General features: G+C 39.4%; 2 protein-coding genes across 5 annotated transcripts in view; one reads left to right on the top strand and one right to left on the bottom strand.

Moving 5' to 3' along the window:
- NDUFB8 (NADH:ubiquinone oxidoreductase subunit B8) overlaps positions 1-16,791 on the top strand; it is a 943,883-nt gene that overhangs the window by 497,497 nt on the left and 429,595 nt on the right. The window lies entirely within an intron of this gene.
- SLF2 (SMC5-SMC6 complex localization factor 2) overlaps positions 53-16,791 on the bottom strand; it is a 51,656-nt gene continuing 34,917 nt past the window's right edge. For 3 of the 4 annotated variants that reach the window (XM_050804958.1, XM_050804960.1, XM_050804961.1), the window contains 5 exons: positions 15,172-15,303; positions 14,625-14,702; positions 8,547-8,633; positions 5,629-5,697; positions 53-3,285 (listed from right to left, as the gene is read on the bottom strand). In XM_050804958.1, coding sequence (XP_050660915.1) covers positions 3,250-3,285; positions 5,629-5,697; positions 8,547-8,633; positions 14,625-14,702; positions 15,172-15,303 — 402 coding nt within the window. In that variant the 3' untranslated portion in view covers positions 53-3,249. Of the gene's footprint in view, positions 3,286-5,534; positions 5,698-8,546; positions 8,634-14,624; positions 14,703-15,171; positions 15,304-16,791 lie in introns of those variants that run through there. The other variant, XM_050804959.1, reaches the window with a different exon arrangement.

Below are 16,791 nucleotides of genomic sequence, written 5' to 3'. Positions count from 1 at the left end.
TTCCAGATAACTTAGCCTCCTCAACTCCCAAACAAATATTACCAAACACATGTTCAAACTGAGAAAAAGCAGTTTTAATAGCACACACACACATATTCATAGGACTTTAACAAGATGTAGTATAAAATCTTTAAAAAAATAAAAGGAAAGAAAAAAAATCTGTATTTACTGCCTAAGAGCTGCTGGATTAACTGGCTGACAAGACTGTCCAGGGAAAACAAATGCACAGATAATGAGGTGAGCTGACACTGTTCATGAGTAAGGAATAACCACGGATCATGCTAATTGCTCTACGTGCCCAGCCGCCTGGACCCTACTGTTGCCTCCTTAGCGACAAACCACCACAGTCATCCCCTAATTCTCCAACTCAGTAGCTTGTTTAATGGGCTACCCCTTAAAATTTTCATTTTTAATTTAAAAATTACCCTTGGCTTAAAGACGCCACACATTATTACTGGTCAGTCCCCACCAATTATATTTGTTTTGATAACAATAAAAATGCAAATACTCCAACTAAGCCTGGATGATAACACGCCATTTTTTATCTTTTACATTTGAGATTTTTGTGAAGTTGAAAGCAAGCTACTATTTGCGTTTCAAAGCAGAAACAAAATGCAAACCTTCCAAAAGGTGACAAAGGCACCACTGCTATCGGAGATAGAAAATGTACAAATGCTGTTACTTTACGGCTACATCGATGCATTTTGTGCACAGAGAGCCTCTTAATGTGATAAAACTAGTAGAATTATATTTTCAGTAACAAGAAAGGCAGTTAGAAAAGGCGAACAGTTACACACAAAAGCATAAACACAAGTACCTTAATGTGCAGCTTGCAAGAAGGGTAATAAGTTTGCCATAAATATCCATAAAATTAGACAAGGTGATTTTTGGCACAGTAATATTGCCAAACACACCACCACTCAGTGCAAGCTTTGTTGCCAAGTCCCCAAAGTGGCCTGACATTCTCTGTGCAATGAACACTTCTCCCTCTCTACCATCCCATTCACTGAGCAATAGCAGCAGGAGGGAGACAAAGCATGGGGACTCGAGGGAGAAGGAAAATACTTGATTTGGAAGAAAAACCATGGGCTACTTGTGCTAAAAGAGAGTCACAAAATTTTCTTGAGAACCCAAATGCAAATATTGACCGGACTATGACCTGGAGTCTGAAGACCTCTACCAGAGTCATAAATACAAGGGCCTAAACTGAGGTCTGGCCATTTATTTTAAAGGGATGATGAAATATTTTTTTCTAAAGGAGAAATATAATTAAAAATAGAGATTTTTTTCTTATTGGAACTGTTAAATAAAAATGTATCAAAGTAGTTTTAAATTTGATGGGCAGTTATCTGTTGAAACTGCAATACAAAAGGGTCACTTAAAAAAAAAACCTGAATAACCCACTTGTCCCCCCCATCAATGTACACAATTAGAAAATATTTACACACTGTAAATTACAAGCAATATAAGCAGTATTTTATACTTTGAGATTTTGTACACTTTACACAATGCAAAATGAGAAAAATATGAACACGTATAAAATTACACACAAATAATGTATCTACAAAGGATTAAATTACAGAATGAAAGCCCCCATCGTTGGGCAGATAGATGCCAGTTTCAAGTTTCTGTCAAATAGAACTCTTTGTATCTATCTCTTTAACCATAAGTGGCATTTTGTAACAATACCCTTGAGAGGTAGTATCAAGATAATAATATTCTTACCAGTAAACAACACAGAATAAAACTTTTGTTGGTCTGACTCTTGGAGCCTCAATCAGTTTAGGTTCTTGGAAACTGGATTTACTTAGTTTTCCCTATAAAATCTCTGACTGCCAATGCTTGATTGACATAAATTCAAAAGTTACTGATGCTATTTTAAATGATAAATTTAAGACAAAATGCTTTTTACTCCTAAGCCTCAATTTAGAGGTAGAAAGTTATTTTATTTTCTTGCCTCTCAAACCACAAACATCAAGTCCAGTTTCCGTTCCCCTCCATCATCTTTCCTCCTACAACTGGAGACACTAGAGCAGTCAGGAGAACAGGTCACTCAAGCCAATACTGAAAGAACAACAAAAAAAGTTGCCATTCTTTCAGGAAACAAACTCTCCTAAAAGGGACATCTAGTCAACAAAATAATTTTCTAGTTGGCTAGTAAGAGTTTGTTACTACCCCTGGGCTAAAACCAGCATGTGCACTTCCACGAACTCTCTACCATTTAAACCAAAGGATGGCTTTCCAGTGTTTAAGAATTTAAAGCAGCTGCGGTTTTGAAGTACAACTTCAAGATACAAGCAAACATACACACACACACACACACACACACACAGACAGACATAGTGTCCCAAAGAATTCAGGTCTCTGCCAAAGTTATATACTCATGGAAACAAGGTTGTTGGAAACTTGTCCAGATCTTTAGGCTTTTACAATATAGACTTCTGTAATACGGTTACCAAGAGCCAGAATTCTAAGATATAGCCAAGATTCTAAGATTTAACCAGTATTTAAAATATATGCATTTAAAAGAAATCCAGAACAAACTGCATATGAATGTTCTGGCATCAAAACAGGGCCACTACTTTACAGCTTAACCTCTTCCTCTTAAGGGAATCTGACACATACCAAACTTTTGTTTCTCAAGTTTAAATGTATTTTAAAAACAGATTTATAATCTTGAGTAATGAAGGAAAATGCATGGATTGAAACCTCCCTGTGGTTTATAAAAGTTACAGAAGAGATTTATGCTTTTTATTACTAAACTCAGTTTTAAGCATTCCCTTTGTGTCCGAAAATAACCAAGAGGGAAAATTAAAACCAACTGGAACTTGGTCTTGCTTTCCATGTCCAACTTCTTAAGTTAGTCCAAGCTCTTTTCTTATATATTTCCTGTGATTATACAAGTGACAAAAATACTATCTAAAAAAGATAATTGGCTTATAATTTAACAAAAGGAGTTAACTGGGGCAGGTTAGACATGTGACTATTAGCTGCTTCTACCTCTCCCCTCTTTTAATAAGACTCTGCGCTTTTGAAAGGTCAGTTGCCGTAACAATTAAGCAGATCATATTTCATATCTGCCTCAGAAATGGCAATTTCATTACCAGCTTCATACTAGATATTCAAGTGGCACATTTGCTGTACATTTTCTTGGCATTCCATTGGATTCTGTAATAATCCTTTATACTCCTCTAGGAAAGGCTCTTATTGAATTTCTCTTGCTTCATATTTTTGCTGCTGCAACTCCTATTAAGAATCTGGTACCCAGAAATCATGAAGCTGCCCCTAAAAAAGGGGAAAAAAAGAGGGTAAAACAAAATTTAATCAGATTATGAATTACTCCTTATAAAACTACTAATCATCAGACAATAGGCTTTGATAAGACAAGTAATAAAATCTTTATATTGACTTATCTGAAAATTTATGGTAATCTGATTCAAATTTCACATACAGTGGTCAAACAATAAAAAATAGTATAAAATAAGTGCAGGATGTTTTTCTCACCACTGCACACATGGAGGGACTTAGTTAAGCAAAATAAATAATGTTAAGCTGATTAGTATAGTTTTGCTATTAAATTATTTTCTGTTTTAATACCACATCAATACATGACCAGCATTAAAAGAAAATCCACTAAGGTTAGAAACAAATACAAAAACAACAAAACATAAATTTAAGATTTCTCAAAGACTTAGAGAGATTGCTTTATCTACTTAATATTCAGTGTTCCTATTATTTTGATATAAAATATAAGTAACTTCTAGGCCCTGGCTACTCAAAGTTTAGTCCCTGGAGCAGCAGCATTTGCATCAATCTGATAACTTGTTAGAAGTATAGAATATCTCAGTTCTCACTCCAGACCTATAAGTCAGAATCCATATTTCAGCAAGTTCCTAGTTGATTCCTATGTACATTAAAATTTGAGAAGCGTCATTTTAGACAATCCTATGCCAGTTAACTCTGTAAACAAGCAGGCAAGCACACTTACTAGCAGGTGTTAAAAAAAATGTCCCTCTTAGGCAAAGACTCCTTAGACATAACATCAAAAAAAAGTGACAAAAATATATACATAATAAATAAAAGAAAACCGACACAAAGAATGGAAGAAAATATTTACAAATTATATCTCTAATAAGAGATTTGGGGCTGGGCGCGGTGGCTCACGCCTGTAATCCCAGCACTTTGGGAGGCCGAGGCGGGCGGATCACAAGGTCAGGAGATCGAGACCACGGTGAAACCCCGTCTCTACAAAAAATACAAAAAAATTAGCCGGGCGCGGTGGCGGGTGCCTGTAGTCCCAGCTACTTGGGAGGCTGAGGCAGGAGAATGGCAGGAACCCGGGAGGCGGAGCTTGCAGTGAGCCGAGATCGCGCCACTGCACTCCAGCCGGGGGACACAGCGAGACTCTGTCTCAAAAAAAAAAAAAAAAAAAAAAAAAAGAGATTTGTAACCAGAACATATGGGGAATTCATACAACTCAATAACAAAAGGACCAATAACTATATTCAAAAATAGGCTTTTTGAAATGAAGTATGAGATGAAAAAAATGGACAAAGGATCCTAATAGACATTTCTGCAAAAAAGCTATACAAATGACCAATAGGCATATAAGACGACGTTTAACACCATTAATTATTAGGGAAATGCAAACTAAAACCACAATGAGATTCTACTTCCCTACTCTCTACTATGGCTTTAGTAAAAACAAGTATTGGTGAGAATATGGAGAAATTAGAAACCTCAGACATTCTGATGGGAATATAAAATGATGCAGTGACTTTGGAAAACAGTTTGGTAGTTTCTTAAATCACTTAACATAGAATTACCATATGGCCCAGCAATTCGACTTCCTTTTCAAATGCTTCATTTGAGAACATATATTCACATAAAAACTTGCATACAAATGTTCATGGAAATATTTGTAATAGCCAGAATGTGAAAACAATATAAATGTCTAATAAGTGGATAAATAAATGTGACATATCCATTCAGTGGAAAATTATTTGGCAATAGAAAGGATATACATGCTACAACACTTATCATTATGTTAACTGAAAGCAGACAATTACAAAAGACTACACAGTATATCTCATTTACAGATGTGCAGAATAGGGAAATCTATAGGGACAGAAAGTAGATTAGTGTTTGCCTAGGATTTGGGAGGATTCAGGAGGGGAATCAAGGTAGTAGGGGAAAGGGGAATGACTGCTAATGGGTATGGGATTTCTTTTTGGGGTGATGAAAATGTTCTAAAATTAGATTGTGGCGATGGTATTCACTCTGTCAATGTATTAAAAACCACTGTACATGTTAAGTGGGTAAAATCTATGGTATGTGAATTCTATCTCAATAGATCTGTCTTAAAAATGCTCTTCATTGAATAACCTCCATTTGATGCAATGTAATATTTTTAAATTGGCTCAACCACTTCTGGAAATAAATTAATGAATATAAAGCAAACAAAAACTAAAAATAATTACAAACCATGTATTATACTGGCGTTTTCAGTTTATCTTAAGATAACTAGAAGCAAATGCACTGTTATACTCTATTTTATTTCAAACAGTATGAAGAGTGCCATTCAGCAAAACTATTAAGAATAAATGAAATTGTATAACAAAATGACACCTGAGTAGGCCGACAGTTCTGGATTATTTCCTGCCATTTTCCATGTATCCTGGCAACCAAGTCTTTCACCTTAAAAATATCAAAAACGGGAAAAGGGATTGGATTAAAACATCCTCACCTACAATCAGCTTAACACTACACAAAAGATCTGACAGTTGCAACAGGCCCACACTCGACAACTCAATTTGATTTCTGTCAACAAAGAGAAAATAAACTATTCATCTTTTGGAGGAGATCTCAAATCATAAGTAATTAATAAGACTTTCCTTTATCATCATAATCTAAACTATTGAATGTTTATGATTTAATTTTCCTGTTATTAAAGATCATCCCAAAAAACACATTCTCTGCCTTCAAAGGAACTTAACTTGCTGGCTTTTGAACAACCAGACAGAGAAGCTGAAGGGTGGTCTGTGTCAACAGACCCAAGGCTTTGGCTGTTCCGTGCCTTCCCTGCCCAGCTTCCCTTTGAAAGGATCAAGGCCATTAAAAAAACGTTTATTTGTTCCTCTCCACATTATTAGAAGATCCAAAATTCACTGTTACTCCTCTCCATGTTTGTGCCCAAGTACTATGAATCCCCTTTAAATACCTAGTATTTTCCTACATTTGGAGGTTTAGCAAGTCTCTATGCAAAACTGAAACTTTACCACAAAAACCAAACTCTGTCACTCTAGAGATGCTCAATTAGCTATTGAACATAACTGCTTGAGAAAAATGTTTTAAACAACTTAGGAATTTTATATCAGCTTTAAATTTATAAAGTAAATTACAATCTCTGCTTTCTCCTTCGTCTACAGTTCAGCAAATAAAGTTTCTCCAAAACAATCACCAACTTTTCTACAATAGAGGCTTTTGGAAAGGCAGACAACTCACCTATGTCAGCAGGACCATCCCTTGAAGCAATTTCCACAGACCACTATGTCGCTTTCCACTTTAAGTAAGAGAAGCACTGGCAACAATCTGTGCCAAGTCCTTGTCTTTAAGAAATATAAAACTTGGGTGGTCCCCTTTTAGCATGTCTGTCAGTAGTAGCCACTACCAAGTTCTACAGGCCAGCAATTCTGGTCAATGAATGCTCAAAAGAATGTGCTTCTGAAACTAGAGTTCTACTCTTGGGCAAAGAGCTATCCCCTACAGGTATTTGAAAATCAGAAATCTGAAAACAACTTCATTAGTTGCTTATTTTTGTATTTAACTTAAATTTACTAAAATAAATACATATACTAAATCCGAATGGGCATTGTTCAAATGACTAACCTTTGCAGCTAATTAATGTAAGATATTAAGATACAAAGCTGAGGCTTCATATTCAATGACTATCCAAAGATAAGAGGCAAAAAGAATCAGCATTATATTACATTACCAAAGCTAAAAGATAATCTTGGAATTAAAAAATCCTTAGAAAAAAGTATTTTTATTTTATTTCGTTTTATTTATTATTTTTTTACACAGAGTCTTTCTCTGTCGCCTAGGCTGGAGTGCAGTGTCGCGATCTCAGCTCACTGCAAGCTCTGCCTCCTGGGTTCAAGGGATTCTCCTTCAGCCTCCTGAGTAGCTGGGACTATAGGCATGCGCCACCACACCTGGCTCATTTTTGTATTTAGAAAAAAGTATTTTAAAAGTGTCTGATTTTATGTTTCAGGAAAAACTGTCAGATCATTCTATTAATACTAACATTACTTTCCTACTCCATACTCATAGATTTGGCTTTTCTACTGTCTTTGAGTATATAAAACCTTTAAGAAAAAAAGCTTAGCAAGCTTAGTGCTGAATCATTTCCACCCTAGAGCTCAGACTAGGTGATGTATGACTCAAAGATTTGAAGACTCCTGGCTGGATGCGGTGGCTCACATCTCTAATCCCAGCTCTTTGGGACACCCAGGCAGGCGGATCACGAGGTCAGGAGTTTGAGACCAGCCTGGACAACACGGTGAAACCCCATCTCTACTAAAAATACAAAAAAACTTTGCTGGGCATGGTGGCGGGTGCCTGTAATCCCAGTTACTTGGGAGCCTGACGCAGGAGAATCACTTGAATCTGGGACGCGGACGTTGCAGTGAGTCGAATTCATGCCACTGCACTACAGCCTGGTCAACAAGAGTGAAACTCCGTCTCCAAAAAAAAAAAAAAAAGATTTGAAGACTCCTTCCTTTAATATATTCTTCAATGGAACATTCAAAGAATAACAGCTAAACTATTTCTACTCTATGAATAAAACAAGTTTTCAACCATCATAAAATTTCAAAGCCACTGTTTCATAACTTATATATTTATTTAAATAATGCTTCAATCCTTGATGGTAACTTAAGCATGAAGGTTTTAACATGTGTAATGGGGAAAAATAAGTATCATTAGTACTAGAAGTATTTTTCTCCTTGGGTGTCAGGAGTTTCAGAACAGAAAGTAAAGTGAAAAGTGTATTTGCTTTGAGATTTTTTTTTCCTTTCACTTTTAATTTAGCTACACTAATTTAGCAGGAGCTGATTTCTGTTATTAAAAGAGAAAGTCCTATTTCTAATCTTACATGTTTCTTTTTTTTTCGAGACAGAATCCTATTCTGTCTCCCAGGCTGGAGTGCCATGTGTGTTCATAGCTCACTGCAACCTCAAACTCCTAGGCTTCAGTGATCCTCCTGCCTCAGCCTCCCAAATAGCTGGAAGTACAGGTGCATGCCACCATGCCTGGCTATTTTTCAAAATGTTTGTAGAGATGGAGTCTTGCTATGTTGCCCAGGCTGGTCTTGAAGTCCTGGCTTCAAGCAATCCGCCTGCCTCAGCCTCCCAAAGTATTGGGGTTACAGGCATGAGCCACCACGCCTAGCTTTATATGTTCTTTTTCTGAATATAGGCCTGTATGCTTCTATCCTTAAATATTAACGTAACCAAGATTAAGAAAAAAAGAAAAAACACACTTACCTTAGTTCTGTAAAAAAGTCTTGCATCTTCCCTAATATCACATTTAACATGCTTTTCCAAAGCCCCACAGAGTAGCACAAAGTGTTTCTGTGCAAAACAAATGCAAGGGATGAAAACAACTCTGAAGCATTACAAATTAACAAAGAAGAAATTATGCAGCTAGAACAACTAAATCATTTAAAAATCTATTATTCCTGTTAGCAATGCCTGATGTTAACTATCCCACATAACAGTAGTTGTATCAGTGAAAGTTGCTTCCATGACAGTAAGATTATTAGCTTAAAAAATATACACTCTAACAAAAGTTGTTTTGCTATGCATGAACTCACATTAATGAAAATTAACCCCAGAGCTCTAACTGGGTAATATAGTACTCAGAAATTTAAAGAGTCCTTCCTTTAACATACTCTCTAATAAAATATTCAAATAACAGCTAGCCTTTAAAAAAAAAATTTTAAATTTTTTTTTTAAAGAAATGGGGTCTGGCTCTGGTGCCAGGCTGGAGTGCAGTGGCACAATTATAGCTCACTGTACCCTTGAACTCCCCAGCTCAAGTGCTCCTCCAGTCTCAGCCTCCTGATTAGCTAGGATTACAGGCATGCAACACCATGCCCAGTTCTTTTTTTTTTTTAGACGGAGTCTCGGAGTCTCGCTCTGTCACCCAGGCTGAAGTGCAGTGGTGTGATCTCAGCTTACTGCAACCTCTGCCTCCCAGGTTCAGGCGATTCTCAGACTCAGTCTCCCGAGTAGCTGGGATTACAAGCGTGTACCACCACACCCAGCTAATTTTTGTATTTTTAGTAGAGACAGGTTTTGCCACATTGGCCAGGCTAGTCTCAAACTCCTGACCTCAGGTGATCCACCTGCCTCAACCTCCCAAAGTGCTAGGATTACAGGCATTAGCCACCGCACCCAGCCATTTTTTTTTTTTTATTTTTAAATTTTTTTGTGGAGACAGGGTCTCACTTTGTTGCCAAGGCTAGTGTCAAATGCCTGGCTTCAAGTGATCCTCCCACTTCAGCCTCCCAATGTGTTGAGATTACAAGCATAAGCCACTGCACCTCGCCAGCACAACACTGGCCCATTTGATATTTGATAATGTTGGTATCTTATGAATATATTATAGTGTTGCCAAGGTATAATGGTTAAGTTCCACTCCAACAAACAGAGCTAACATTTGCTGACAATCTTTTCAATATGACATGGTTATAAGACCATATCACACCCCTCTTTCTGGTATATATGGGAATTCTTATAGCAAAATCAGTTTGTGACTTTTTTTTTTTTTAAGAGATAGGGTTGGCCAGGTGCAGTGGCTCACGCCTGTAATCCCAACACTTTGGGAGGCCGAGGCGGGCAGATCATGAGGTCAGGAGATCCAGATCATCTTCACTAACATGGTGAAACCCCGTCTCTACTAAAAATACAAAAAAGTTAGTCGGGCGTGGTGGTGGGCACCTGTAGTCCCAGCTACTTGGGAGGCTGGGGCAGGAGAATAGCGTGAACCCAGGAGGCAGAGCTTGCTGACAGCTCATCCAGCCTGGGTGACAAAGCGAGACTCCATCCCAAAAAAAAAAAAAAAAGAGAGGCTCTTGCCTTGTTGTCCAGGCTGGAGTGCAATGGTGGGATCATAGCTCACTGCAGCTTTGAACTCTTGGGCTCAAGTAATCTTCCCATCTCACTCTTCTGGGTAGCTGGGACTACAGGTATTGCCACTACACCTAGTTAGTTTTTGTTTTTGATTTTGATTTTTTTTTGTAGACACAGCATCTTGCTATGTTGCCTAGGCTGGTTTTAAACTCCTAGGCTCAAGCAATCCTCCTGTCTCTGCCTCCCCAAGTGTTGGGATTACAGGCATGAGCCACCACACCTGGCCCTATTTTTTTTCTATAGGAACGAGAGAACCATTAATAGAGATTCATACTTAATTCTTTGAAAAATTATGCATCTTAAATTTTAGAAATGTATAGACGTAAGCACTTCTCTCATATATACTTGGTTGAGAATGTAAATGAACACTTTCTGGGATGAAAATGTGGTAATAGCTATTTAAAATAGTTAAAATTTGAAATATTTATAAACTTTGATCTAACAAGTCTACTTCTAGGAATTTACCTTATAGCTAGGCTTGAAGAAGCGGGCAAAGATATATGAATAAGCATGTTCATATTAACACTATGTGTAATCACAAAAAACATACTGTTTATCAATAAAGGTTTCAAAATACTACAGTTATTAGACAGAAGTGCTAATATTTGATTTTTTACATATTTTTTGAGACAGGGTCTCTCTCTGTCACCCAGGCTGGAAGGCAGTGGCATGACCACAGTGCATGGCAGCCTTGACCTCCTCGGGCTCAGGTGTTCCTCCTGCCTCAGCCTCCCAAGTAGCTGGGACTACAGTTATGCGTCACCATGCCCGGTTAATTTTTTTTTTTGTAAAGATGACATTCTGCTATGTTGCCTAGGCTGGTCTTGAACTCCTGGGCTCAAGCGATCTGCGTGCCTCGGCCTCCCAAAGTGCTAGTATTACAGTTGTGAGCCACTGTGCCCAGCCAAGCGCTAATATGTTAAAGAGAAGGCTGGGCGCAGTGGTTCACGCCTGTAATACCAGCACTTTGGGAGGCTGAGGCAGGTGGATAACTTGAGGTAGGAGTTTGAGAACAGCCTGGCCAACATGATGAAACCCCATCTCTACTAAAAATACAAAAATTGGCCAGTGTCGTGGCGTACACCTGTAGTCAGAGCTACTCAGCAGGCTGAGGCAGGAGAATCGCCTGAATAGAGGAGACGGAGGTTGCAGTGACCTGAGATCGTGCCACTGCACTTCAGCCTGGGTAACAGAGCAAGACTCTGTCTCAAAAAAAAAAAATTTTTTTTTAAAGAGGAAAAAAAGGAAGTTGCAAATGGTACTAATACTATGATTCCATTTTTGTTAAAATAATTTAGTATATTTTATGTAATATATTAGTAAATTGCGAAGAAATTTACAACAGGGCACTGGATTGTAGGAGTCTTTCAGTTTTTACTTTATATAAGTTTTATAATAATCACTCTTGAACTCCGGGGCTCAAGTGATTCTCCTGACTCAGCCTCCCAAAGTGCTGGGATTACAGGCGTGAGCCACCATGCCCAGTTACTGACTTTTTTAATCATAAAAATTTATAGCCAGCGCGGTGGATCACGCCTGTAATGCCAGTACTTTGGGAGGCCAAGGTGGGCGGATCATGAGGTCAGGAGTTTGAGAGCAACATGATCAACATGGTGGAACCCCGTCTCTACTAAAAATACAAAAATTAGCCAGGTATGGTGGCAGGCACCTGTGATCCCAGCTACTTGGGAGGTTGAGGCAGGACAATCGCTTGAACCTGGGAGGCAGAGGTTGCAGTGAGCCGAGATTGTGCTAGTGCACTCTAGCCTGGGTGACAGAGCAAGACTGTCTCGGAAAAAAAAAATTTTTTTAATAAAATACAGGAACCATGTAAGAACATTACAGACAGATGACTATATTAGCTTCTAATCAGGAGAGAAAACACTTTTTTTGAGACAGAGTTTTACTCCTGTTACCCAGGCTGGAGTGCAATGGCGCGATCTCAGCTCACTGCAATCTTCGCCTCCTGGGTTCAATCAATTCTCCTGCCTCGGGCTCCTGAGTAGCTGGAATTACAGGTGCCCACCACCACGTCCGGCTAATTTTTTGTATTTTTAGTAGAGACAGGGTTTCACCATGTTGGTCAGGCTGTCTCAAACTCCTGACCTCGGCCGGGCGCGGTGGCTCAAGCCTGTAATCCCAGCACTTTGGGAGGCCGAGACGGGCGGATCACGAGGTCAGGAGATCGAGACCATCCTGGCTAACACAGTGAAACCCCGTCTCTACTAAAAAATACAAAAAAAAAAGAACTAGCCGGGCGAGGTGGCGGGTGCCTGTAGTCCCAGCTACTCGGGAGGCTGAGGCAGGAGAATGGCGTAAACCCGGGAGGCGGAGCTTGCAGTGAGCCGAGATCCGGCCACTGCGCTCCAGCCTGGGCGACAGAGCAAGACTCTGTCTCAAAAAAAAAAAAAAAAAAAAAAAAAAACAAACAAAAAAAAAACAAAACTCCTGACCTCAGGTGATCCACCCACCTCAGCCTCACAAAGTGCTGGGATTACATGTGTGAGTCACTGCGCCCGACCACAAACACAGTTTTATACACAATAGCATTTATAAAAACATAAGAACTAGTCTTTTTTCTATCATGTCTAGGAAATACTATGTATTTTATTTTATTTTATTTTTTTGAGGTGGAGTCTCCCTCTGTTGCCCAGGCTGGAGTATAGTGGCGTGATCTCAGCTCACTGCAACCTCTGCCTCCTGGGTTCAGGCAGTTCTCCTGCCTCAGCTTCCAGAGTAGCTGGGATTACAAGTGTCTGCCACCATGCCCAGCTAATTTTTTTTTGGTATTTTTAGTAGAGACAGGGTTTCACCATGTTGGCCAGGCTGGTCTCGAACTTCTGAACTCAAGTGATCTGCCCGGCCTTGGCCTCCCAAAGTGCTGGGATTACAGGCATGAGCCACCATGTCTAGCATAAGTTTTTTTTGTTTTGTTTTGTTTTGTTTTGAGATGAAGTCTTGCTCTGTCACCCAAGCTGGAATGCAATGGCATGATCTTGTCTCACTGCAACCTCCGCCTCCTGGGTTCAAGCGACTCTCCTGTCTCAGCCTCCTGAGTAGCTGGGATTACATGCATGCACCACCACGCCTGGTTAACTTTTTGTATTTTTGTAGAGATGGGGTTTCACCCTGTTGGCCAGGCTGGTCTTGAACTTCTGACCTCAAGTGATCCACCTGCTGCACCCTCCCAAAGTGCTGGGATTACAGGGGTGAGCGACCATGCCCGGCACATCCAGCCTAAGTTTTAAAACAGGAATTGGAGTAGTTAAGATATGAAATATAAGGAATTAAGGAAGAATTGCCCCAGGAGTATGGGAAGAACAGAATAATTCAAAATGAAAATCTGAATATTAGAAATGCATTTCTAAAGTAGCCTGCCTCACCATCAGTTTAATTTTGAAGGCAAATGTTATTTCTAAAGGAACAAAAGAGGAATGGCAAAAAGATGGGAAGAAATGAGCTAAAAGCTGGCGCATGGCAGATGCAACTGATAGCAATAACTTAAGCATACTCTGAAAATGAACCTATGGTCTAAGAAGAATGTGTAACTGGAGTCCCAAGCTAAATAATCTGGGAGAGTCCAACGTGAAGTTTCACTCCTTATCTATGAAGGACATCTGAACCCTCAGCTCATCCCTTGGAAGGCCATACGGGATGGAGGCCCTTTGTTCTGGGTTAAATGGAGGTTGCTAGGTAAAGGGTGCTAAGTGAAAATGTTATGTAAACTGCATGGTCTCTACAGATGGTAGCAGTTCTCCTGTGTAGCCTGTTGCCACCTGAACTGCCATTTCTACTGGAGTCAATATGGGTCCAGCACAACACCAGCCCATTTGATATTTGGTGATGTTGGTATCTTATGAATATATTATACTACTGCCAAGGTATAATGGTTAAATTCCACTCCAACAAACAGAACTAACATTTACTGACAATTCTTTTCTTTTCTTTGTTTTTGAGATGGAGTTTCACTCTTATTGCCCGGGCTGGAGTGCAGTAGCGCAATCTCAGTTCACTGCAACCTCCGCCTCCTGGGTTCAAGCAATTCTCCTGCCTTGGCCTCCCGAATAGCTGGGATTACAGGCACCCACCAAAACGCCTGGTTAATTTTTTTGTAGTTTTAGTAGAGATGGGGTTTCACCATGTTGGCCAGGCTGGTCTTGAACTCCTGACCTCAAGAGATCCACCCGCCTTGGCCTCCCAAAGTGCTGGGATTACAGGTGTAAGCCACAGCGCCCGGCCAACAATTCTTTTCAATATGATACGGTTACAAGACCACTATCACGCCCCTCTTTCTGGTATACATGGGAATTCTTATAGTAAAATCAATTAGCTTTTATTAAGTTTTCTCCTATAAAAAGCATGCTCACTCATTCCATCATCAGTAACACCTATTTAAAAACAGCAGCAACAACACTAAACACTACCTACCCGTTGTCCAGAAGAAAAAGAATGAGAACAACTAACTTCACCGACTAAATGAAGAAGAATGTAGGTCAGGTAATATGCCTGTTAGAGAAATGAATAAAATTAACACCTATGAATTAGCTAGCATAGATGTCATTCCAATTTACACATTAGGAAAGTTGCCCAGGAAGGATAAAGGATACGTTAAAGTTAACCCAGCTGGTCAGTAAGTAAAAGCCAAGCATCTAAACTAGGCTTTCTAATTTCTAACTTAAGTGCATTCTTTTTACCATGATGCATGACCTCATGACTGCCCTAATAAAGGGCTACAAAAAATACTCTTGGGAGCAAATTACCAACAATCATCCTTTTACTCACATTTTCAACTCTCAAATTTATGGAAGAATTTCATGACAGCGATAAATTAAAAATATCATTTGCTTTAAAATTATGTTTGCTAGAATGTATCTAGTGTCCCAATCCAGAAATGCCTATATTATCTGTCTATGGTTAGGAAGCTGATATCAGTTATGCTTCTATGTACTCTTTGAGACCTCCTAGCATTGGATACCTGCTTTTCAAGTTCTAAATGTAGACTGTCATCAATAGTGCCATCTGGTTGTTCAGCCTTTTTCTTTAAGACCATTTTCTTTAACAAATCAGAAGGCTTCATCTGCACAAGATAGCGATGTAGGACTGATACCTATCAAAAGAAAGAGGAGACATTGAACAAACCTAAATAATACAGTTGCTCTTTCTTAGGCTATTTTTTCCAGTGTGTCCTCTTTCATTTTGTCCTTTTATTATAGCTTTCTTTACACTTGAACAATATTCATTTTCCCTTTATGTAAAACCCCTGAATTGCTTAAAAAAGGATTTTAAGTGGCCAGGCACAGTGGCTCACACCTGTAATCCCAGCATTTTAAGAGGCCGAGGGAGGTGAATCACCTGAGGTCAGGAGTTCGAGACCAGCCTGGCCAACGTGGAGAAACCCCGTCTCTACTAAAAATACAAAAATTATCTGGGCGTGGTGGCACATGCCTGTAGTCCTAGCTACTTGGAAGGCTGAGGCACAAGAATCACTTGAATACGCAGGGCAGAGGTTGCAGTGAGCCAAGATCGTGCCACCTCACTCCAGCCTGGGTGACAGAGCAACACTCCATCTCTCAAAAAAAAAAAAAAAGTAAGGGATTTTAAATTAGAGATTTAGTACTTGTAACTTGGGATAAATGCTTAGGAGACCAAATGATATTATAACAGAGGCCACAGGGAATGCTTTCTCTGTTAAATTATTCAAAAGTCAACAAAGTTGACTCTGTGGTTAGAAGTCATTGAATTCTGAGAAGAACTACAAGAAGTTGGGGTAAAAATCGCAACTAGATTGTAACTTGAATATCAGTTAGTGAGTTTGAGGGTTAATTATTCATATAATTATTTGGTTAATTATTCTATTTTACATGGGCAAAAAAGGAAAAAGTAACAGAACAACAAAAGTTAGGAGAAATGGTAGAAATCCTATCCCCGGATCTTTTTCGAAGGCAGTAAATATCATTGAAAGGAATGAGAACTATCTGCTAATTACCCTGGTAGCTCCAGCACGATCCCCATATATCTGGAATCAAATCTACCTCAACTCTACTAAAGCAGAAACCAGCTGTGCCCATCAATCTCTCCATCCCCAGCATCTTCTGCATGCTTTGGTTACTGTTCTTACCACACTAACCCACAAGAGTTGGTTAATTTTGTTTCAACCATTAGATTATGTTTTCAAGGGCAGCCTCAAATCTAAATCTTTGTTTTGTTTTAATTCCTAAGACCTGGTGGCATACCTTGTACCAAATTGCAATTCAAACAAGAACAAAGGGACATCCAGATCAGGTTCTACGGTGAGTTTTTTTTTTTTTTTTGAGACACAGTCTCGCTCTGTCGCCCAGGCTGGAGTGCAGTAGCGTGATCTCGGCTTACTGCAAGCTCCGCCTCCCGGGTTCACGCCATTCTCCTGCCTCAGCCTCCCGAGTAGCTGGGACTACAGGTGCCTGCCACCAGGCCTGACTAATTTTTTTGTATTTAGTAGAGATGGGGTTTCACGGTGTTGGCCAGGATGGTCTCGATCTCCTGACCTCGTGATCCGCCCACCTAGGCCTCCCAAAGTGCTGGGATTACAGGTGTGAGCCACTGTGCCTGGCCTATG

The sequence above is a fragment of the Macaca thibetana genome, chromosome 9 (assembly GCF_024542745.1).
Source record: "Macaca thibetana thibetana isolate TM-01 chromosome 9, ASM2454274v1, whole genome shotgun sequence".
Lineage (NCBI taxonomy): Eukaryota > Metazoa > Chordata > Mammalia > Primates > Cercopithecidae > Macaca > Macaca thibetana.
The sequence above is the reverse complement of the archived record's forward strand: the minus strand, read 5'-3'. Positions and strand labels throughout refer to the sequence as shown.